General features: G+C 37.1%; 1 protein-coding gene across 3 annotated transcripts; it reads left to right on the top strand.

Annotated features, from left to right (window-relative positions):
- Nucleotides 1–8: 8 nt before the first annotated feature.
- On the top strand, nt 9–21,127 carry LOC121521348 (microtubule-associated protein RP/EB family member 3-like). 3 transcript variants are annotated; one of them, XM_041805288.1, is made up of 9 exons: nt 9–93; nt 9,272–9,339; nt 11,953–12,077; nt 12,192–12,337; nt 15,589–15,748; nt 15,867–15,908; nt 17,364–17,497; nt 18,106–18,258; nt 20,896–21,127. In XM_041805288.1, exons 3-9 carry the CDS (start codon nt 11,957–11,959, stop codon nt 20,962–20,964), a joined length of 825 nt encoding a protein of 274 aa, XP_041661222.1. In that variant the 5' UTR covers nt 9–93; nt 9,272–9,339; nt 11,953–11,956; the 3' UTR covers nt 20,965–21,127. The 3 variants fall into 3 exon arrangements, with proteins under 3 accessions (XP_041661222.1, XP_041661224.1, XP_041661223.1); XM_041805289.1 differs by lacking the exon at nt 9–93 and adding an exon at nt 303–321; XM_041805290.1 differs by lacking the exon at nt 15,867–15,908.
- Nucleotides 21,128–23,955: the final 2,828 nt, after the last annotated feature.

Genomic DNA, 23,955 nt, shown 5'->3' on the forward strand with positions numbered 1-23,955 from the left:
AGCTTGCTGAGGCAACAGTCGGGGTTATAGCAACTGAAAAGCCCAACATCAGACACAACGGGACGGCTGAGAGAGGGACGCTGTCGTACCTCAGTAAGTAATTTTAACTCAACTTAACTTAAATTTTGCTTCTCTACGTTTTAATTCAGTTTATTTAACGGCGTGTTTAATTTACGCCTCAGATAAATACTTGAATCGTCCCGTCGGTGACAGTTATTCTCTCATCGGTAACGTGCGTGTGTGTATTATCACCAGGGCCTTCAGAGGGGGGTGGCGGTAACGTCAGGCTGAAGAAAGTCCCGGTTTTAGTTACACTCAAAGGTATTTCGAGTTCACTTTAATCTCTTCAATTTTATAAAATCATGTGGTAAGTCTATAAATTCCGTATAAACACCAGCCGATAGCTAATAGCGTTAGCTCTGCAAGTAGTTAGCCAATGAGCTAGTAGCATTACAGTATAGTCACACACAGTGGCAGCAGTGTCTGTCGTACCGACCACCAGTCACGTTAACTGTCAAACATCCCGGCTGACCCGTCACAACCAACGGCTGCAAAGTCCACTGAGAATAGAGGTTTATGTCAGCTATAACGAAATTTTATAACGGTAACGTGTTGTTTACACGTTAATAATTAACTGGCCGCTTATTTGATACAACTGAAAGGCTTTTTATTCTGAAGTTAGTTTAAAACACCTGAGAGGTTTCTTCTGTTTTTAACCCTCTGAAATTAGTAGATTATTTATCCTGGATTTTGATTAAAAATGGAGTGCGGAAACAGCTTTTTTTTCCAATTTTCATAACAAAGATTTGTTTTGTTTTAAACATAAGAAATTTAAAGTAAACAAGGACGAGTGTTTCTGTCTGTAACTAGGGCTGCACAATATGGACCTAAATTCATACCACTTTTTTTTCTTTTTTTCTTTTTATGCGTAATGATGATACACGTCATATGGTATATCTTGATTATTTTCTCTTTGGGCATAAAAACAAAGCCACATCCTGATAGGCTTTATACTAGGGATGTCCCCATCACCATTTTTGGCCTCCAATCCCATTTTTTAATATTGAGTATTTACCAATTCAGAGTCCTGATCCAATACCAATATTTGCATAGATCAGAGTTTCAAATGTTATGGTTTACAAAAATAACTTCAGTTATGAAAGTATCTTCCATATGTTGTAGCGGTTGGGATTCCTAGTTTTCACCTAGGTGGCCCAGGTTCAACTCTAGGTGTGGGAATGATTGAATTTTTTTACTCACTTGTGTGCTTTGTTTACTCCACTCTTGCTGTAAATTTGACATTTCCCCTTGCAGGACTAATAAAGGAATATCTTATCTTATCCTAGTAAACAGAATAACTAATAGATGTCTCAGAGCTTAATCAATTTGACTGTGTACAGCTAACATTGTTGCAAAACACTTTAAATCAAATTACAATCAGAATGGTGTAATACGTCTTTTTCACTTAAATAATTTGTCAAACTAGAAAAGCACTCAGAGAGCGCAGACCTCTGCCATTAGCACTATCTCCCAATAGTACAGAATCCTTTTAAAAATTCCTTGATCCAGACGGTGATCCGGATCACTTCCAAAAATTAATCAGTTCTTTCTTATGCCATTCCTGACATTTCCTGAAAATTTCATCAAAATCCATCCATGACTCTTTGAGTTACGTTGCTAACAATCAAACTAACAAACCCTGCCAATCACATAACCTCCTTGGTGGAGGTAAAAATAAAGATACATATTCACTTAATGCAGTGTTTGAATTAAAGTGGTCAAAACAGTTTGGGGCGAGCCATTATAAATGAATTCATAGAACCTCAGTTCTACTTTAAAGTGGCATTAACAGCTTTAGTAGTCACAATAACTAATAAATTCAATAAATTAATTTATAGTATTTAAATCCTACCTAGAGGTGGTCTAATTAGCTTGACCATATTAGTCAAAACAAAAACAGAACTAAAAAAAATATTTAAAACATTGCAATTCCACTTAAGAGTGGTGTAAACAGTTTGACTTTAATAGATACAGGATAGAAAACAAATGAATCATACAGATTCAAAACAACAACCACATTAACATGTGGCGGCTTAAGCTTTTACCGGACCATATGAAAAAAAATGAAGTCAAGGTTCTTGTTTAGGAAAACCAGCATCTTGATCTCCTTTTCTGTGATCTTTTTTGCCTTATCGCTCTCTCCGAGGTTATCTTTCCTCTATAAAGTCAAGAGTTTGTTTCTTCAGTGTTGCAGCCTGCTCTTGTGTTGCTATAGTGAAGTCACCATGTTCTGTTGCATATTAAGTTTGGGGATGTCAGATTAAATAGGTAGTTTTGCTGCAAGTAGCTGTTGGACTGTTTTCGCTTTCATGGGCTTAGAACACCTGATCAGGATTTGGACACCCCTAGGGACTTTATTGATAGAGCCCAAGTCAGCTCAGTGTGTTTTACATTGAAGGTGAAAGCATAAAAATACATCAACTAACAATTGTTTTAACAATCATAAAGTGAATGTACAAATCACGCATTGATGCACTTGCTCATTTGCATACGGTATGGAACATCACAATCAAAAACCAAAAATTAAAAAAAGAAATATTGTGAAAAAGCTAGAGAATCATGAGTGCACATGTCAACCCACCAAACAAGGGATTGCATAGACACCCACAGGAATTACTCATATGGTTTGGGAATTGGGTAAGACTTAAGTTTAGTTTGTAGAGACAGTTGTGATCCCCCTCAGGTGAATACGTAATTTGTTCTAGGGGAACTCAAAACCCTCTCTCCAGATTTGTATTTATTTGTAGGTTCTGTTTAAAGACATCCGTCTGAGGGTCTGGGTTGAATTGTATTCTGTAAGCAGGTAAGAAATGCATTCGAGGAGCAGAGCCATCAAGAGTAGGGATGCTCAATATTGGATTTTTGACAATATCTAATATACCAATATTTACAGAGTAGTTTTAACTGATAGCAGTATTGATGCCTATATTCAAATGTAGTTCAGGGCTAAAACATCAGTCCTTAAATCACACAATTTTGAAGTTTGAGGATGGACAAGTTGACAAATTTAAGTCCTTAAGACAGACTTTAAAGTGGAAAGAATCATAATGAATAAAGAAAAATACTTTATCTGATGTAGGTTTGTTGGTCCAGCCTAAAATTTCACTAACTTATTTGTTCATACTGCCAGTATTAACAGCTCATATAGGAAGATTTTTGTAGACAAAATATTGGTTGCAGAAATTTTTACATTTGCTGATACCAATAATTCACTTTTTAAGCTCATATCTGCCCATACTGATATCAAGCCAATTATAGCACGCATCCCAAATCAAGAGCTTTGAAAATGATCACTTTTTACCTTGTTTGAAATACAGTGACTATACTTAAAAGAAACTGATGTATTGCCCAGCCCTACCAGTACTGTACACATAGAAAGGTTCTTCACAAAGACTTGAAGTAAAAGAGATTTTCCATTAAAGGTGTACAACTTTACTTAGTCTTGCTTTATATCTGACACATTATAAGATTTTTTCATTTTTGTTTCCGTATGACATAAGCAGCTTATATTTCTTATTACTTGCATACTATGTGATCTTTTTTGTCCATTCTTATTTTTTCCCTAAACAAATTTTAAGTCAATGAACTTAAGTCAATAAATCTGCCCCCAACATACATTTCAATTTTAACTGTGTATTGTCATCTAGCTAATTTTTGAATTGTGTCTAGGCAAGGTGCAGCCTAAAACAGGACAATTGAAATGGTACTGTACTTAGAACAAAAATGAAAACACAGAAACAATACCAAAACTCAGAGTATGGATAGGACATTGATTAGAATTTGAAGAAAAAATATGATTAGGGATTATGTCCGTGTTCCCTATGTACAGAGGCTGTTGTCCTCAAATCTGACCTGTCACTCCCTTTCTGCATGTGGTTCCCCACTCTCTCTGTGGAGTCTGGCTCTATCTACTGTCCTGTGGTTTCAGTTAAAGCATATAAAGCCCAAATATACACCTGAAAATGATCTACAAAGTTATGTAAAGTGATGATTAAAAAGACAAGATGTAGCTTCTGTCAATCTTTCATTCACCTGTTTGGCTGACGAAATAAAACAGTGTAGAGTCTTTTACTGCATAGCTGTAGTAATGTTGGAACAATGCTTGTAAGGTTCAATGTTCAGCTTTATGGGCATTATAAAATTGCAAAAACACTTGCTGGTAAAGTCCTCTTAATGCAGTAAACGATGAAAATATCTAAACAAATAATGTAGCATTTAAGAATGCAATAGAATAAAACAGTTACAGAGGACATGAAAGGAAAAAAACAAGATCAACTACTTTAATTTTATGGTAGAAAATTTAAAATGTGCAGATTTCAGGAATAAAATGTGAAAATATGGGAGCACAGTTGGTTGGGTGGTTTGGGGCGCTGCCCATGTGCGCAGGCGGCCTGGGTTCGAATCCGGCCTGTGGCCCCTTGCCGCATGTCTCTCCCCACTCTCTTCCCTGTTTCTAGGTCTGTCCACTGTCCTTCCTCTATCAAACAAAGGCATGAAAAGGCCCAAAAATAAATCTTAAAAAAAAAAGTGTATAATACTGCAGTATGACTGCAATATACAGATTTATCTTTCATCTCTAGTTACAACATAAAGTGAAAAATAAACAGGCTATGCTGCAAAGATAATTAAATTACCTTTAAGGTTCAATTCAAATGTCCGTTTCCAAAACACTGATACAAAGCAAATTACTAAGATACTAAAAGTACAAAAAGTGAAACAAAACAACAAAAACCAGCATGAGTTTTAATGCAAAGTATAAGCTTGTGTACATGACAATGTAAACAAAATGCAAGACTTACAGTAGTAGTAACATCAATTGACATTTGAATGTTTCACTTTAGGGCTTAACGGTTAGCTTTGCTCCATGTACAGAGACTAGTCCTCCAATCAGGATCAAGCCTGACATGAGGCTCCTTTCCTGTATGTAATTTCCCACATACTTTCTAGCTTTATTCTTACCCATTTTAATAGGGCATAAAACCCCAGTGATCAATAACTTGTAAAATAGATTTATTAATAGCTGTGACACAAAAGCAGTGAAAACTACATAATTCTGCCCTGATGTGGGGCAAGCATGAATAAAGGGTCTAATGATTAAAAAAAATTAATTGTATGCATAATTGTATGGAGGATGTTGTGTTCTATCATATGGGTAATCAGTCTTTGCACCACAAATATGTGTTTTTTTCAAAATTTGCAGATTAGGGGACTGTTAGGGGCCATATTGATAGACTTTGGCATTCTGTGAAAGGTCTTGGGGACATTTTTGTGTACAAATCTGTGTGCAAGGTTGTCACAATACTATGTTATTAAACTTTGATATGATACTAATTGAGATCAGCCTGTTTTGATACTATGGTAACAAAATTGGAAATTCTAGGCCCTCAATATTGGGTAATTACTTGTTTTTAGTGCCACAATTTTGGAATTTCAATGGATTAATTCCTTTTCCATGAAGCTGACTTGAAAAAGCAGTAGCTTTTTTAGCATGGTTCTTTTTAATACTACTGTCAATAAAGCCTTGTAGAGTGGTGTATCATAGAGCATGGACTTATTGAAAAACCCTACATGTGCACGCATGAATGACTCAGATCCATTCAACCATCAGAGGTACAACAGAAGTGGTAGCTTCACCCACCATTGCTGAATCAAAAGTATTTCCTGATGGGCAGTGTAACCTCTGTGAAGCTCTGTAATCAGGAAGTGACTGTTTAGCACAACATCCTCTACGCTATGTATTTCAGAGGCATGCAATTCCAAAAAAAGATGAGATTTTTCCTAATATCAAGCTCTTAGCGTGATGAATCAAAGCTGTGTTGGTTAATGAGCCTGTGGAGTTCCCTGCTGGAGATCTCAGCTGCCTTTGTGAACTGTGATTGGTTACCACACGTTTCACCTGAGCTAAAAGGATTAACTGAAGCTCAGATTAGTGTCGTAGTGAGTGAACTGGTCACCGACTGCTGGTTTATCTGTGCTGTCTCTCTTGATAACCCTGTGGAGGTGCTCTTGAGCTGACACTTAACCACGCTGTCTATTAAAGCTGAGCAGTTAATTGAAATTTAGATGAAGTGGCAATATGTTTGTTTATGGGTTTACAGAATTTTACATTTCTGGTATAGAAGCATTATTATTTATTTGTTTAAACAGTGTAGTGGGGCTAAAATGATTACTGGATTTTTTCATCTTTTTACACTGTAGTAGGCAACTTCCACATAATTAATAAAAATAAGTTAAAATTACTTGATTACAACTCCCTAAAGGTTTTTTCCTTTATTGTTCTAGGCGAGTTTACTTGGGCATGGAATCACTCATTAACATTTTTCAACAATCTCTAATGTTTTACCAAATACTTTGTCATTAATCAAGAAACTGATCATCAAATACATCTCCAATGAAAAGCAATCATTCAAAATAATAGTGGATCCACTCACTAGAATGTATACAGAATCTTTTCAACAGGGAACTTTACCCCAGACACTTAACCTTGCCAATATTTCTCTTATATTAAAGAAGAATAAGCCCTCAGATTGTTGCTCTTCATATAGACCAATTAGCTTGATAGGAGTGGATTGTAAATTGCTGTCAAAACTTCTTGCCAGGAGGTTGGAGGTCCACCTCCCAGCCTTGATAAAACGCGATCAAACAGGATTCATAAAAAATAGGTTTTCACACTCAAACGTTCGGCGCCTTTTAAATGTAATACAATATGCACGCTCTACTCAAGAAAGAATCCTATGTGTAGCTCTGGAAAGCATTTGACAGGGTGGAGTTTGACTATCTTTTTGATGTGCTTGAAAGATTCGCACTTGGACCTGATTTTATTAAATGGGTGAGACTGCTTTATAGTGCCCCAGTGGCAAGAGTGTTGGTTAACGGCTGTGCCTCTGACGCCTTTAAACTGGGACGAGGAACGCGGCAGGGATGCCCCCTGTCCCCGCTTCTCTTCGCATTGGCTATCGAACCGCTTGCAGAGGCTGTAAGGTGCTCTAAAGATATCTCTGGTGTATGTCTTGCTGGAACTGTGCATAAGCTAGCCCTATATGCGGATGATGTCATCCTCTTTATGACTCAGCCTGAAATGTCCATTCCTGCCCTTGTTAAAATTATAGATGCATTTGGCAGCTTTTCTGGTTATAGAATTAATTATGACAAATCTGAGGCCTTGCCTTTGGGAGACTTTGGGGACAAAAGTACCTTGTTGAACTTTCCATTTAAGTGGTCTGACTCTGGCTTTACATACTTAGGTGTCAGGGTCTCAGCCGATTTAGGCAGTCTGTTTAAAATGAATTTTCTTCCCATTATTTCTGCCATTAAAAGTGATCTTCTTAGGTGGTATGACCTCCCTCTCTCTTGGTTTGGTAGAGTCAGTTTAATTAAAATGAACATTCTCCCAAGAATCCTGTACCCAATGCAAATACTCCCACTGAGGATCAATAAATCAGTTTTCACTGACATTGATAAAGCTATTTTGAAATTTATCTGGCATGGGAAAAAAATCACGTCTCAGTCTTAAAACACTGAAATTGCCAAGAGAGAGAGGTGGTTTGTCAATTCCGGACTTAACTTTTTATAATTGGTCATGCCACATGCGCATAGTGTCAGATTGGCTGAGACATTTTCTTGATTCCAAGCAGGAGACCCATGTTGATACCTGGCACTGCCCCTCTTTATCTTTAATTGGTCTCATCACAAATAAATTATCTCTTCTTCCAGCTGAGGTACAAAGCAGCCCAATTTTAATGAATACAATCAAAACCTGGGAGAGGATTGTTAAATTTATTCAGAGAAAGGGGTCCTCATCTGTTTTACAACCTATCATCCACAACCCGGCCTTCCCTCCAGGTTTGGGTGCAAATATTTTCCTACACTGGTATGATTGTGGTGTTAGGATTGTTGGAGATTTGTTTGAAGCTGATAAGTTATTATCATTTGAACAAATCAGAAACAAATATAACATACCCTCTAAACATTTTTACGGTTATTTACAGGTGAGACATTTCATCAGCAGCCTTGACCTACCTGAAACTTTGCCTAAAGCTTCTGACATTGATTCATTTTTGTTACAATTTTGCCTCAATAAAAAATTCATATCCCATGCCTATAGGAAGTTACAGTCTCTCAAGACATTGAACATCAACAAAACTAAACGTTTATGGGAGAGGGACCTTGGGATTGAGTTTGGGGAGCAGGCTTGGTCTGATGCTGTAGAGTCCGTAGGGAAAACTTTTTTGTGCAACAGGATATCAGAAAGTCAGTACAGAATCCTTCACAGATTGCAACGTACACCCCAATCCCTTAATACCTTTTATCCTGAGTTGTCTCCCCTTTGCATAAAGTGTAAGAAAGAGGTCGGTTCTTACATTCATTGTATCTGGAGCTGTTCTGAGGTATATGATTTTTGGGTAAAAGTTTCACAGGAATTAAATCTTATTTTTGGTAAGACAATACAGGTAAATTCCAGTTTGTTTCTTTTAAACATAGCAAGTGAGAAACTCTGTTTGACAAATGTCCAACATAAACTTTTGAGCAAGCTTACTGTCTTGGCAAGAAGATGTGTTTTATTTCAGTGGATTAAACCCAGACCTCCAACTATCAGTCAGTGGCGTGGAGAAATTCTTAAAGTTTTGCCGATGGAACGTTTAAGTTCAAGGTTGAAGGGAACTGAGAAGTCTTTTGACAAGCTTTGGGGGACCTTTCTTGACTATCTTCCAGACTGCATAACAGACTTAATAAAGAAGGGATGTTGTGATGTAAACTGGCGCCCCTCATGTACTTTTCAGAATCCTTGAGATTCTCTAATGTGTATCTTATTTTAATATTAGGTTATTTTATTGTGCTTTATTACCTTTCCTGCTTTGTGGATTCATTGAACCACATTTGATATCCAATTACAGTGATATAGAAATGTCTACGTGGAACCGCCTGTACTAGTACATCATGCTTGTTATAGGGATATTTTGACCATCTCGTTTTATTTTGTATGTATTGTCTGATCCCACTTGGTTTATACTCTGCTTATTCCAGTACTTGCTGTCATGTGTTTTTCGTTTTTCTTTTTTCTTTTCGGTTTTCCTTCTTTTTTCCTCTTAAATGTTCAAAATTCAATAAAACATGTTTAAAAAAAAAAAAAGAAAAGCAATCATTGTTTGCAGCCCTGTAGTGTGCAATATGAATAATAGGAAGATGTATTCATTCTGTTTTCTGTCTCCAGGTCTTTCTATAAGGTGATCCACCAAAACCTGATTTGAACAGTTCACTCCGTACACACACCCAGCGCAGGTGAGTATTTTTCACATATATACATGTAGCAATCTAACCAACACATCTCATTTAAAGTCCAGTTAGACAGGATGCCCTTTTAAATAGTACACTGAAAAAACCCAATAAGTTGAAAATACTCAAAATATTTGTTGTAACTGATTAAGTACAAGTTTTTAAGTAGTGGAAATATATTTTTTTGAGTACGATGCAAGTAAAAAATACATGATTTACATGTTTCTCATCCACTGCACTACCCTTATGTCTTTCACATTTTAATCAATCATGCCACCCAAAGTCAGCTAATACAACTAACAAAGACTAGAAGATGTACGTTGACCCAGAAAGTGATCTTCCACAGCGTTCTGTGTATTATCTTTTATGCTGAAGTTGGTCCCCACAGACGAGACCTCACTAACTGAGAGGGAAACTCACTCATGGTGTAAAAGTGTCTTCTGCCCAAAAGGCGTGTTGGAAAAACTATGCAGATTAAGGGATAAATGTCAAAAAAATTGAGACAAAAAAGCTTTGAGTGATTGAGTACTGTTTACTTACAACTAAAAATGGGTTCTATCGACTCAGGAAAATAGGGCTGAAATTGCTATTTTGGTCTTTAATGTTAACATAATTCAGTTTTTTAACAACCTTTTATTGTTCAGTCTTAAGGTCTTACAGTATGAGTCTTAACCTTAATGGGTTTTAAATTTGCTAAATAGTAACAATATAAATTTTATTTTACATATGCCAAGTGCTATGCATGGTCGAGCTGTGATTAAGCACTTCAGGAATGCAAGAGTCAAGTGAAAGTAAAGCAAAGATTAAAAATCAAAAATAAAATGGGAAAAATGCACAACAGAATTAAAAATTGCTGATTAAGAGTCTCCTCTCGTGCTACAAATGATTCGACTAAAGCAGAAGTTAATTGTTCACAAGACTGAGTAGTTTTCATGATAAATGTGAATGTCACTCATCATAATTCTGTAGAGCAGGGTCGGTGTTTTAGTCTTCAGAAGAAGAGTTATTGGAGTCAGGGGTTTTATTTATTGATTTAGATTGTTTCCTGTCACATCTTGACAATTCTGCAATGACATTTTTGCTAATAATTTTCAGAAATAAAACAACTGATGTGATCTATTTCATATGATCACACCCGCTTCAGAAAGGGATTATAAACTTGGTTTCTTTTATTTTTCCATTTTCTTACCAGCTTTCCTTATCCCATTTTAGCATATAATGATACTGATCAACTAATCAATTTTCCCTGCTTTTCACTGCTACGGTCTGCAGATACATTTCTATCGCTTTTTGGGACAGAAATGAATGTTTATCTATCTGTATAATCTTGTTGGCAGCACAAAATAAAGGGAACAGAAAGCTCCAGCAACACTTGTAGTTTAGAGAACAGCTTTATCACACTGATGCATTTTAGCTTGTGGCCTCCATCAGGGTCAAGGCCACTGATACCTAAGTTGTATCTTGGAGGTCATATGCATCATCCTAGAAAGACTCTGTGTTTTCTTTAATACTTTTTCATCCTCCATTCATTGTGCCAGAAATACCTACTTTAGTAACACAAGAATACATAGTGTTGTGGTTGTTTTTGTATTGTATCTTTAAAAAAGGTTGACATTGTATTTTCCACGCTGTAAACAGAAACAACAGCAAAATTAAAAACGGTTAACAGACAGGACTTAAAGGAACTTTTGCCGAACATAACAGGAGTATTGGGTTATAAAAGAAAGGTGCAGAGGATACAAAAGAGCCTTCTATGATTCTGAACTCCAGAGCAGCAGAGCATAGAGAGTAATTCACACAAAAGCCTCTTTATAAAAAGTGTTATATTTAAAGGGATTTAAAAGATCAAAATGATTTGCCAGCCTAAATTCCTCAGGCTGCTTGTTCCAAAGTGCAGGAGACTTTAAAAAGAAAGCACAGTCACATTTAGTCCTGAGGCTGGACTGTGGAGGAAAAACAAAAGAGCATTGCTTGAAAATCTGAAGGCGGATTCACAGTGCCATTTCAAGCTGTGATATTTGCACCTCTGCGACGTTTTGCTCTCAGACAGCGTGATGGGGGGACGAAGTGATCCCCTTGTGGGCTGGCTTTGGAGGCAGTAACTAAGGTGTTGCAAAGGCCAGATGGGATCAGCACAGCCAGTGGGGGAGCTCAGTGCGCTGTTTTTGCTTATCTGACTCAAGTTTATGTGGAGCTCTTGATGCTGTAACACAGTGTGAATTAACAGACAGGGACACAAAATATGACACCATTGCAGAATTAATGGAATGTCTTAAGACATAACAATGGTAGAGCTTTGTTCATTATATGCACTGTAGAAATGCCTTGAGTCTTTGTGTTTGTCAGCTGGATCTGTCTGAATTTTAAAAATGATCACCATGTGCCAATCTGAAAAAAATATCTGAAAAAATTAAATGAAGAACAAGCAGCATAAGAAGAACTTGATTTTTGCATGAATTATTAAGCCTGGAAGTCCATTTTCAGGGATAATCAAAATAAATTATATTAACATTCTTGTTTCTTTATAGTGAGATTTGTTTCTCTGGTACTTTCACTTTTTGCAAGACTGCACAACATTAATTACAGTAGCGTATAATATATATGGGTTTGTGTTTTCAGGAGGATGGCGGTGAATGTCTACTCCACCTCTATGACCATAGAGAACCTAAGTCGTCATGACATGTTGGCATGGGTCAACGACTCGCTACAGCTCACTTACACAAAGATTGAGCAGCTCTGTTCAGGTAAACACACTCTTTTTAGAGTTTTTATTAGAGCTGGTAAAAATAATATCAGTCATATTTGAAGTTCTTTTACCCTACATCCAAATATCAATATGTGTGTTTCCTTCCCAAAAGGTGCTGCTTACTGTCAGTTCATGGACATGCTGTTTCCAGGCTGCATATTGTTGAAAAAAGTCAAATTCAACTCTAAACTGGAGCACGAATACATCCAAAATTTCAAGGTCTTACAAGCTGCTTTCAAGAGAATGAATGTGGACAAGGTGAGAACACACACACTCACACACAAAAGCACGCAGACTCATTCTGACAGATTGAATTAAACAAACGTTCCCTCTGGGTTTAATCTGCCTTTTAACATTTTCAAAATTCCCTCATTATGGCATGTTTTGTCAAAAACTTTTACAATAAAGACTTTCTGTGTATGATTGTGACAAGGGCTTCTTGCACTTTTCCTTAACAGTTTGGGGAAAAAACTGATTTTTTACACATGACCTGGTCTACAGTGAGTGGGGAAATACAGAGACATGGCTGATAATGTATTGGTGTCTGTGAGTGTATCACTTAGTACGTTTACATGCAGTTACAAAATTCTGATTTATTGTGTTAGCCTGAACAAAATTGAACTTTTGTATTGCATGTGAACATGGCAGCTGACTGAAATCATACTAAATTAAATTTCCTAAATTGGACTGGTATCCCAAGATAATGCAGTTCAAGATTGATTCACCCAAAATGGAGTTGGCATTTTGCACATGATCCACATTTTCTGCACTAGGCTTCGACCTGGAAGTTGGCCACCATAAATGTGCAGCATAGCAGAAGTAATGTAGTCATCTGCCCTCAGATATCACCATATGCTAGAGAAGTGGTTCCCAACCTCTTTTCCTTACCTTTATCAAAGAAAAGCTTATCTTATACACCTCCGCTAGGAGGTCCTGGACACCAGGTTTGGAACCAGTGACATAGAGGGATAGCGTGCATTACTTTTTCAACTAAAATGAAGCATATGGGAGGTACAAAATTCACAGAGGTTTAAAACATGGACACATGTTTTTACCAGTCAACATTTTGCTGCTTGCTAACTTATTTGCAAGATCACTTGGTATATTGCCTCCTGCTGCAGCAGAGGCTGGTATGAAAATGTGGAATAGTCAGACATCACAAGGTTAACTAGTAAACCTATTTTTTTTAGAGGTTAAAACAATATCCAGTGTCTCAGAATCTCTCCAAATACTAGATTTAATTAGATTCTAAATATTTGATCACAATTTTATAATCTTTGGTTATCTTTTGTGTTCATCTATGTCATTGTGTAGTTACTGTACTGATTGTTAGCCTGTATTCTGACAACATTTAATATAAGCCACTGAATGATTACTTTTTGATTGCCAGTAGGTTTATCTTGGTCTCACTGGTGTCTATTGTGACTGTAATAGTACCGTCTTCATTACTCTTGTTTTTGATTATGATTTTAAATTCATGTATGTTTCTACTGTTTGGACTTTTATCATTGTAATTTACATGGATTTTTAGTGTTTGCCTGTTTGGATCCTAGGAAGAGTAGCTGCTACTTTGGTAGTGACTGATGAGGATTCAAATAAATAGATTTAATACTCCCACCGGTTCATTGATTTCCCCCTGGTGCTTGGATACTGGGACAAGGATATTAAATGGTATATAGACTTATACTTATATAGCACTTAACTAGTCATCTCATCTGACTATGAAATGCACTCTTTACACCACAAGGTCACATTTAACCAACCACTCCACATTCACACACTGATAGCAAATGCTGCTGTATAAAGTGCCCATCATTGCTTTCAAAAACTGATCCCATTCATAGACACCCACGCACATCCACACGACACTGACACTGCAGTGAGAGCAAATGGGTTAAGTGTCTTGTCCAAGGACACAACAGCATGCAACTGCAGAGCTGGGGATCAAACCCCTGATCTTCTGATCGAGTGACAATTGACTCCACCCACTGATACACAGATGCCCCAGTGACCTAATAAAGCCATAACTGTAATTTAACTCAACTGTGCATGTAAGCACCCCTTTTACACAGTGCATTAACTGGGATTTATGTCTGATTTGAGCATTCAGATACAAAGTAGTAATCCTTAATGCTTTAAGTGGACACATGTCAATACATAGTGAAAAAAAATGTTGTCTGATAGCCCAGACTGCATATTGAGGTGGTATGGGGTACCTTTATCAGGATTGGATTGGTTTTGTAGACACAACGGGTACTGACATGTGTTAAAGACCCTGTCAACTGATATGATATTCTGTATTCCATCAGTAAACATAAATTATGGCTTTATTTACGTCCGTCCAACCTCCTTTGGAGTGATGGGAATTCAACAACAAAAATGGAAGAAAGGAAACCACCTCTCAAATGGGAGCTGCCTCTTGTCATTCACAGAAGAAGCCAGCTCTTAGAATCAGCTTACCTATGAACAACACATCATGTCTTCCTCATACTAGCTTGTCCTGAATTGAATTGTGATTTTAGTCTAACCAGTACCCTGGAAAATGTATTTGCTAAATAATATATCACCATGTCTTTTAAAAGCAATTTGTATGACAAAATAAGGGACACACTGGATGCATAATGTTAATGCATAGTGTGGACCAGTGTGCTGAAGTGTAGTCACTTGGTATCCTAATGCCCAAAACATATTGTAAATGCAAAATGTAAAGAGGGTCAGTCTTAATCAGTGTGGATTTTATGGTGTATTTTTCTTTTTCCTGTAGGAATATTATGTAACTAATGTGTTATGGTGCTACATCACATGAGGATGTAGCACCACAACACGTTACCTATCATCAGTATTTTGCACGTCCAGAGTTAGAGCATTTTGGGCTTAGTGCCATTCAAGTAGATTCTTATTGGTTTGAGTATATACCAACAATCCTGAGCACTTTTCCCCTTAATGTGCAGTTGTGTGCAGCTCAGCCAGAGCTTTCCTCCAACACTGGCACAGTGATAAGACAAAGTGTTGAAATAGGTCTGGCTATGTGAGACTAATCCCAAGGTAACCCTATTACTGTAATACCAATACATTAATGTGTAAAAGTGCAACATGTCACATGATTCACTGCTTGATCCTCTTCACACTGAAGCTCTGAGTCAGTAAGCTCTAACTGCATGTGTTTTATAGAAATGGAGCTGCAAACCAGTACTCTATTTAAAAGAGTAGTTACTATTGTATATTGAGGCATGTATATTTTTTAAAGAACCACAGTTGGTAATAGAAAGAGAAAGTGCCTTGAGGTAAGAATGGACTCATTGGTTTTCTGCATGTTTTATTATACTACCATCACAGTAACCCTCTGAAAACAAGCTCATCCTTCCCTTCATTGCCATTCATTTTCTGTCTCCCAGCCAGGTATAAGCATTCTGTCTGGAGACTATTACTTTGATCTCAGCAGCCATGTAAAATCCCTCATCAACTCTTATCTCCTTATCATCATCTGTCTCTCTCTCCCTCTCTTTCAGATCATCCCTGTGGAGCGGCTGGTGAAAGGAAAGTTCCAGGACAATTTTGAATTCCTTCAGTGGTTCAAAAAGTTTTTTGACGCAAACTACGATGGGAAAGAATATGACCCGCTAATGATCCGACAGGGCATGGAGGGAACGCCGCCTCCACCCAACCAAGGTACAGATTGCATACTGTGCATTGACTCGAGTGACATGTCAACTGTGTGTGAACTTGAATGCTTTCATTTCATTGCACTCACCACTTCATGCAACCACATCCCCACCTTCTAACCCAGGTGATCCCATTCTCCACAAACCTAAAAGACCCGCTCGCCCAGGTAACATCCCTCATCAAGCATGTGTGTTTGTGTGTGTGTGTGCGTGTGTGTGTGTGCTTACTCACCTACATACAAACTGTCATTTACCTGATTCCTAGATTTCACTCTGCTCTGTTGTGGCTTTTCTGATGTTTTCTGATTCTGTCTCTTAAACAATCAGATACAAATTCTGGACAAGAATAATAAAGTGTGTAGTCTGAAAAGTGTCCTTGACGAACAGCTCATTATGCTTTTACATTTTAAAATCCTCCAAAAAAAATGTAGTTAAGCTGTAATGTACTGTTAAGTGATGGTATACCATACAATACAATACACTTTATTTTCTCATGGGGGAAATTCCTCTTATACTCCAAGAGCTATACACATCTTTTCTGCCTCTACAGTAGAATCAATAGACAAAAACAATAGACCAGACACAATCCACATGTAAACAAAAAAACATACTAAAATAACAAAAAAAAACCACAAAAATATATATTAAATTTTACACATATTACATAGTTGTGCTGCATTTGAATAGTACAATTTAAAAGGTTAGGAAAAAAGCTCAAAATTTAATCACATTTAACATATAGAAAATTTGATATACATGGAAAATAAATGTATGTGCCCAATAATTGATAAAGATTTTGATTGGAAACTTTTTTTTTTTACCTTATACACTTGTTAGCAAAAAATGAGAAGTTCACATGTTTTGTTGCAAATGTCAAGAAAAATATATATGTGTGCTTAAAATGCCCTTTTTTTCAAGAAAATATCACAAAGAAATAATAAAAACCATGCCATGGCTGAGTCATCATGTATGTGAGCTCATTGGATTTAAGATTAAACTTGTTCTCAATTGTCCTCATGTCTGTGGTTTTAAAGTTTAAAATTAGAAGTTGTTAAAGGTTAAAATAAACCCAACTATTTGTCTAAAATTAATGCAGAGTGATTAAATCAGATCAGTGTCTATAGGCCCTGCATGATTTGAAAATAATCATATTTTCATCATTTAATGTTTTGATAAAGATATTATTCACAGGAATAATTTGCACCAAAAGAAGTTTATCAAGATGTGACATTTCTCCATCAGAACAATAATAATGTTTTTGACACATATGTTACTGTCATCTTAAAAGTACAGCTTCTGTTTTTTGGATTGTGGTTTTGATCCTACTTTGATTGTACTTTCTTTTCATATTTTGATTGCCTTTTTCAAATCTGACGGGTTTGTCTGAGCTCACAGCTCAATATGAATTATCATGATTAAGAACCTATTTTTTATCATACCATCAAAGATAAAACCCCTTGAATGTGAGTGCTCTTACAGGCCCATCAGCTAAATCAGGTTGAATTAAACAAATCTTTTGAATCACACTAACAACTGATGCACCGATGAAAACCAGACAGACTGAACATATATCCGTCTTAACCAGTGTGGATAGGTAACCTCCGTCTGTTTCTGTTTGTCAGGCCCTATGAGAACATCTCCCACAGCACCGAAGACTGTTCCTGCCCCTCAGAGGCAGATCAACGTAGCAGCACGCAGGAGCGCTCCCGTGTCCCGCAACGGAGGAGATGCTGAGCTCATAGAGCTGAACCAGCAGGTGATACTGATTGATGTGATCTGTTTACATATTTATAAGTAACACCCTGTCGTTAGCTTGTTATGCAAACCAGCAAGGTTTCAGCTGCAGGCCTCGTGCTGAATTTGATGGTGCCCTTCAGTGCCTATGAAAGTCTCCAAAATACACCATGACACAGTGACACTTTCAGAGTCATTTTTGGTGTCAGCAACATCACAGTGAGAATACCAAACAGGTCCCAGTTGTCCCACACTGCTTCCTCTCATAATGGAATAAAACACAAGGTGACAGTGCCCTGTGTGCATGGATGTTTGGACTGACTCAACTCTTCTCACACTGGCTGATCTTTTAAGAGAATGCTCATTAACAGGAATAAAATGCACATCAAAAGTAAGAAATATGAGCATTTTTATGTGTTTTTGATATTGTAGTTTATAAAAGAGGAATTTTGCCCTTCAAACATCTAAAAACAGGTCAATAGATCGATGATTTGTTTTGAACCCCAGGGCATGAAGCTGAAGTATGATTTATTTCAAAGAAACCAATGCTTGCTTATCTCATAGGTATTTATACTATATAGGTTTTGAATTTCAAGTATTGATTGTTACTATCTCGATCTTTACTTGTAGCTGCTGGATATGAGGCTGACAGTAGAGGGACTGGAGAAAGAGAGGGACTTCTACTTTGGAAAGCTGAGAGACATTGAGCTCATCTGCCAGGAACATGAACAGGACAACAACCCCACCCTTGTTAAAATCATGGACACGCTGTACGCTACGGAGGTAAACAGAGTCAGATATCATACACAGAACACCTGCGTCTGCAAAAATCATAACTATTAAGCCCTCACATGATAGGATCATTAAGTCTGATCAGAACTGAATCAGGAACAACCCTGCAATTATCATGATGGAAAGATCAGTCGGAAACATGTATTCAATAATTAGTCAACTGTGATGCTGAAGTTAGCCAGCATCAAATCAGGAACAGTCTGATTTTCTTTGAATTTCTTCTAGACCTTTACTGCTTTCATCAAAAGGAGTCTTCTGCCCAAATTCAGATTTATTTAATGAGTAATGCAGTTTTTCTTGGTTACAAGAATTACCATTTGTTATTCTAAGACTGCTTTGTCTTGGTGTTGTTAGACCTTTACTGATTATGCATCACAACATTTTGCAGTATTTTGACTGCATGTTTAGACAGTGTGATGATGAACAAACTAAAAGTGATCAACCGGAAAGCTTTGAACATTCTTACTGACAAAAACGTAAAGCCACAAACAGTCAATTTCAAGGAAATCTTGCATATTATAAGTTGGATTGTTTTTTATTAGATTAACAAAAGGGTCTTTTATGTTCTACAGTGACTATATTTCTAAACTTTGAGAAGATCTGAAAAACATATGTGCACATAGGCTGCCAGTGTTGTGCAATGTATTCTAGATAAGGATGTTGAATATCTGCATTGTTTTTTACCCACTGCATTCAGCTTGATCTACATTATTGTTACTTCTTCCTTACTGTCATCTTCACTAAAACTGCACTCAGGTTGAATTAAAAAGTGTTTAGGGATGACAAAAGGCAGCCATGTGGCATCACTACCCACAGTGCATTGCACAACAATGTGCATCTTTGTAAATCATGCATATAAAAGACTCTAGTGTTTAACTAATGAAGTTTCCATATCCTAAAGTGAATGGTTCCTTTTTAAAGAGACAACATTTTTGCTTGGAAAATTCATTTAATATTTAATGCTGAATGTTACTCTGGTATGTGCTTGCGCATGCTCCATACATGGTTCAATTAATGTGAATTAAGTTAAGACGCGACATAAGATGCACTTAAAAGGTTGGTGTTGTTGCAAAGTATGTCTTTTTTCCCCCCTTCTGAAGCATCATGTGGGCTTTTTTTTTTTATTTATATTACTGCCTCAGCCCTGCAATCTCTTGTTAGAGTGGTTTGTTTTTAACAGAAAGAGATGGCTGTAAAACACAAACTGAAAAAAAAACAAGAAAGCCTGTAACGAGACAAACACTATTGATGAGAGCATTTAAATGCCCATTTCCCTCTGACTACATATGTAGGAAAACAAGTCCCAAGACTGAATGGCAGGAGATTAAAAAACACTGGTTTTGGTATTGTGCTGTATTTCAAACAATTTACAGAACACAATTTACATAAAAAAGGGAGCTATGTGGCTTTAGGCATAAACTAGAGTGGAATTAAGTGTTAAATGTGGGGCCGGTGTTGTGTTCCTGTTAAGTATATGCCGGTGATCATTCTGTGACAGCAGGAGTTGTAGTCTACCTACCTGTTGACATTTTCCTTGCACATTCACTTTTGTTTTAAACTAATTTAAAAGTTAAGATCTAACTCAGATAGTACAGTTAAAATATACTAGATATGCATGGTTTGGATTTTTGCAGAAATCCACAATGTTGATATTTATATAATAATTTTAGCAGATAAAGATACCAATATTTCACTGTAGTTCAAACCTGAAACTTTAGTCCTTAAAACGTACATTTTAAAGTCTGAGGCTGAAAAAAGTAACTCATCTCAGTCCTTGAAACACACTTTAGAGTGTGATTTATGGTGGTAAATAAAGAAAAGGCCTTCCACTGAAATAGGTCTGTTGGTCCTATTTAAAACTCCACAAACTTATTTGTTCGTATGGCCAATATTCACAGCTAATATAGTCCGATTTTTGTAGGCAAGATATGATTATAAATATCAGCAGAAATGTTCATATCTGCCGATACCAGTTGTTTACCTTTTTAGCTTATATCTGCTGATACTGATATCATACAGATAATACAGTGCATCCCTGAAATACTCACAAAGTATGTGATATGTGGTCTATAACACCTCAAACACCTGTTCACCTGTTGCGTTCAAGTTCGACAGCTGGATTAAACAGAGGCTTCACTCTGGCTAATTTCAGCAACATGCTAAAAAATGAAACACATTTCATGTGATTTACTTGCCATTGATTGGAATGAATTTTGCAGAAAATAAAAACCTCATGATGCAGATTTGTAAAAACTAAAATGCCAAACTTTGTCACTTCTGTCCTTAAGAGAAAAAAAAAAGACTTTAAATTGTCTTTTGAATGTAGGCTGCTACGACCATTTCTGATGTGTTTCAGGTCAGCAGGAATCTTAACACTGAATTACTGTCATGATGCAGTGTCAACGTGTGCCTTGTACACTTGAATCTTGAAATAGAGATTACACATCCAAATGTTGGTTAAAAACGTACCTGTTGGATGATATCATATAGCAACAGGATGTTTGTCAAAAGACTGAAGACAAGGCTGGGGAGCTGTGGAGAAAGCAGCCTCACCTGCACAAAACTCCTGAAAAAATGAAAGTTTGACCACTCATCACGCCACACACTGACCTCTGCTTTCTTCTGCAGGAGGGATTTGCACCACCAGATGATGAAGACATTGACGAAGGAGCACAGGGAGACCAGGAAGAGTTTTAACTCTCCTTCCTCTCCTCATCACCTTCATCAACCCCACCTCTCATCTTTATAAACTACCTGATAATAACTCTCCCCCCTCTCTTTCCCTCTCATTTTTTTTTTTTTTTTTTTTTTTTTTTACAAGCTTCAATTACTCCTCCCATCTCATCTGCGTTTTCATTCCCACAACAACTTTGTTGTACAGCCTAGCTTCCCAAACTCCCACTAGCACAGGACACATGCCTGCTTGGACTATGGCTCCGCAGTCTGACTTGGCTTACTTGACTTGGCTTACTCTAACCTGTTACCAGAGGGGACGGATGCACTGCAGGGCTAGTTTAGCCTGCTACTCTGTGGACTGTTTAAGCTGAATAAAAATGAGATAACAGCAACCCCAACACTGACAGCGTGGAGCTAAATGAGCTATCAATCTGTCTGTTTTTTCAAGAGGTGGGTCACTTTGTTTCATCGCGCACTTTCATTGGTGACCACACAAAAACACACAGGGTTTATGCAGAGTTTATATATGAAATCACTCAGTGTTTTCCACACAATGTGATCAGTTTTTTTATATCAGGGCTACAAATTTAAAAGATTGAGATTAAAAATTGTGTTAAACCCTTTAGGAGAGTGGCCTGCACATGTATTCTTCATGTAAAAGCTCATGATGACTTACCTGATCGTTTGCCCACAAACATATCACAAAATTTTGCTCACGCTCATCATTCCTCTGCAAAAATCACAACAGTATATTCTTACTCGTCAAGTTGTCCCATGGGAGAGGGTTTGCTCATGAAACTGTTAACAGCTTGTTTTTGAAAAGGCATGATGTATTTATTTTTTTTATTTATTTACCTTCTTTTTTTAACTGTCTCTCTCTATAGTTTCTAAAAAACAAGCTAAATGGTTTGGATTTGGGGAAACTGAAAGTCTTGCACTAAATGTAGCGTAAACAGATGGACTGAATTGATCCAAGATGCCAACATGCAGTGACTGGCTGCAGCCAGAAAGATACAGGAAGATGCTATTTTATATTTTGTAGAACTGTTTTAAAGAGGTTTGTTTTTTATTTGCATTGAATTCCTCATTGGCCAAGTCAGACAGGGTCAGTGTTATGGTAATTTATTAGATAAGTGTCCGGCTTTTGATTCTATGAATGAACAAACAAGTAAGACTACAGACAGACACTACTAAATACTAATGTTTGACTGCGCTAATTGAGTTGAACATTGTAGCTGCTATCATTATTTTTCTGTTGCTATTTAATTGAGTTTTGTTTTAAAATGTTTAAACGCCACATAAGCTGCCAGTGAACCATGGCCATGATTTATTATGACTGACAGGTAAAGGTGTAATGAGACCAGCCCAAGAGAACAAAGCAACAAACCCTCTCTCACCATTTGTTGCCATGGCAGCCATGTGATTAACTTGCATCATTTGGAGTTACTGCTGCAATGAAATAAAGCTCTGAGGTTAAACAAAACTTGGTCACTGTGTTTTATATGCCATTTTTTGGGTTACATTTTTACTTACTTACACTGACCACTTCATTAGGTACACCTATTCAGCTGCATATTAATTCATCAGTCTCATCAGCATGAAAGTCTGCCAGAGCAACAACAGCCATTAAACATTCAAAGTCACTTAAATCACCTTTCTTTCCCGTTCTAATGCTTAGTTTGAACTTCAGCACTTTGTCTTCACCATGTCTACATGCCTAAGTGCATTGGTTTCTGCCATGGGATTTGCTGATTAGATATGTGCATTGATGACAATTGAACAGCTGTACTTAATGAAGAGATCAGTGAGTGTATATTATCAAATCCAGTGGTTCTCAACTGATGGGGCTGGACCCAAAAGTAGGTTACAGAGCTGTCTTCACTAGGTTGGTGCCTGAAAAAAAAATGAGGCTTACAATCTATTATGTACGGAAGCCCTAAGTCGACATACCACACATTTTATTTTTCTCCATTTTGTTGTGATCGTATCTTAAAATTATGGCTGGTTTATCCTGTCAACATGGGTTAGAAAAGCTGGTTTTCTCCCAATAATACGCTAATTTCTGAAGATTTCTAAAAATACAGTATAAGTTTACATCTTACCATTGGAAACTGATTAAGAAAATATGTGCGTGCATGGACGTCCTCCCAGGGCTTCTGTAAAATTAAGTCGATTTTAAACATGATTGTTTTATTCTATTTGTTCAATGATGTTTTATTCCATCTAAGATCCAAACTACATTTTTATTAACAGTTAAAATTTGGGGAAATTTTATTTGGATTTCTTATTAAGGAGGTAAATGTGAGTCCTGAGACTTGACCAGTTGAGAACCACTGATCTAATCCATACACCTGATTCAAGGCAGTGTAAGGCAAAGTGTTCACATCAAAAACAAACTTTCTGTTAAACTGATGTGAAGTAAGATGACGGAGGCATCTTGTTACAAAGAAATATTTTTTTTTTAAGTCAGAGAGAGAGCAAGAGAGGTTTGAGAATGTCATGTAACATATTCACCCAGTGTGTCCTCCACTATAGTTAAAAGTCCACTTATGGGATGGAGGGGGTCTTGAGAGAGTTCCAGCAGGTTTGGGCCAAACACTAAGTGACTCATCAGAGTGCTGTTAAGTGCCTCAGTGAGAGCTCACCGTCTGTTCTACACACAGCGGCCAGACTGAAAACTGCAGCAGGCCCAGCATTTAACTGGACCTTGCTCTCATTACATTGTACTAGGAGAAAACTTTATGTATTTTGAGTGTTTGGCTTACTGAAATGTCTTAGTCCAAATGTTGTAGCCTTTTCTGTTATTTTGAGTATAATTTAAGTTGTATTTTAATTGAACATTTCCGTTAACAGACCCTGGCTGCATGGCAGTGTAAGGGTTAGTGCTGTTGCCATACAGCATGAATGTTCTTGGGTTTCAATCTCGGTCGGATAGGACCTTTCTGTGCAGAGTTTGCATGTGCTCTATGTACGTGTGGGTTCTCTCTGGGTATGCTGGCTTCCTCCCACAGA

This window comes from Cheilinus undulatus, linkage group 14, assembly GCF_018320785.1.
Source record: "Cheilinus undulatus linkage group 14, ASM1832078v1, whole genome shotgun sequence".
Taxonomy (NCBI): domain Eukaryota; kingdom Metazoa; phylum Chordata; class Actinopteri; order Labriformes; family Labridae; genus Cheilinus; species Cheilinus undulatus.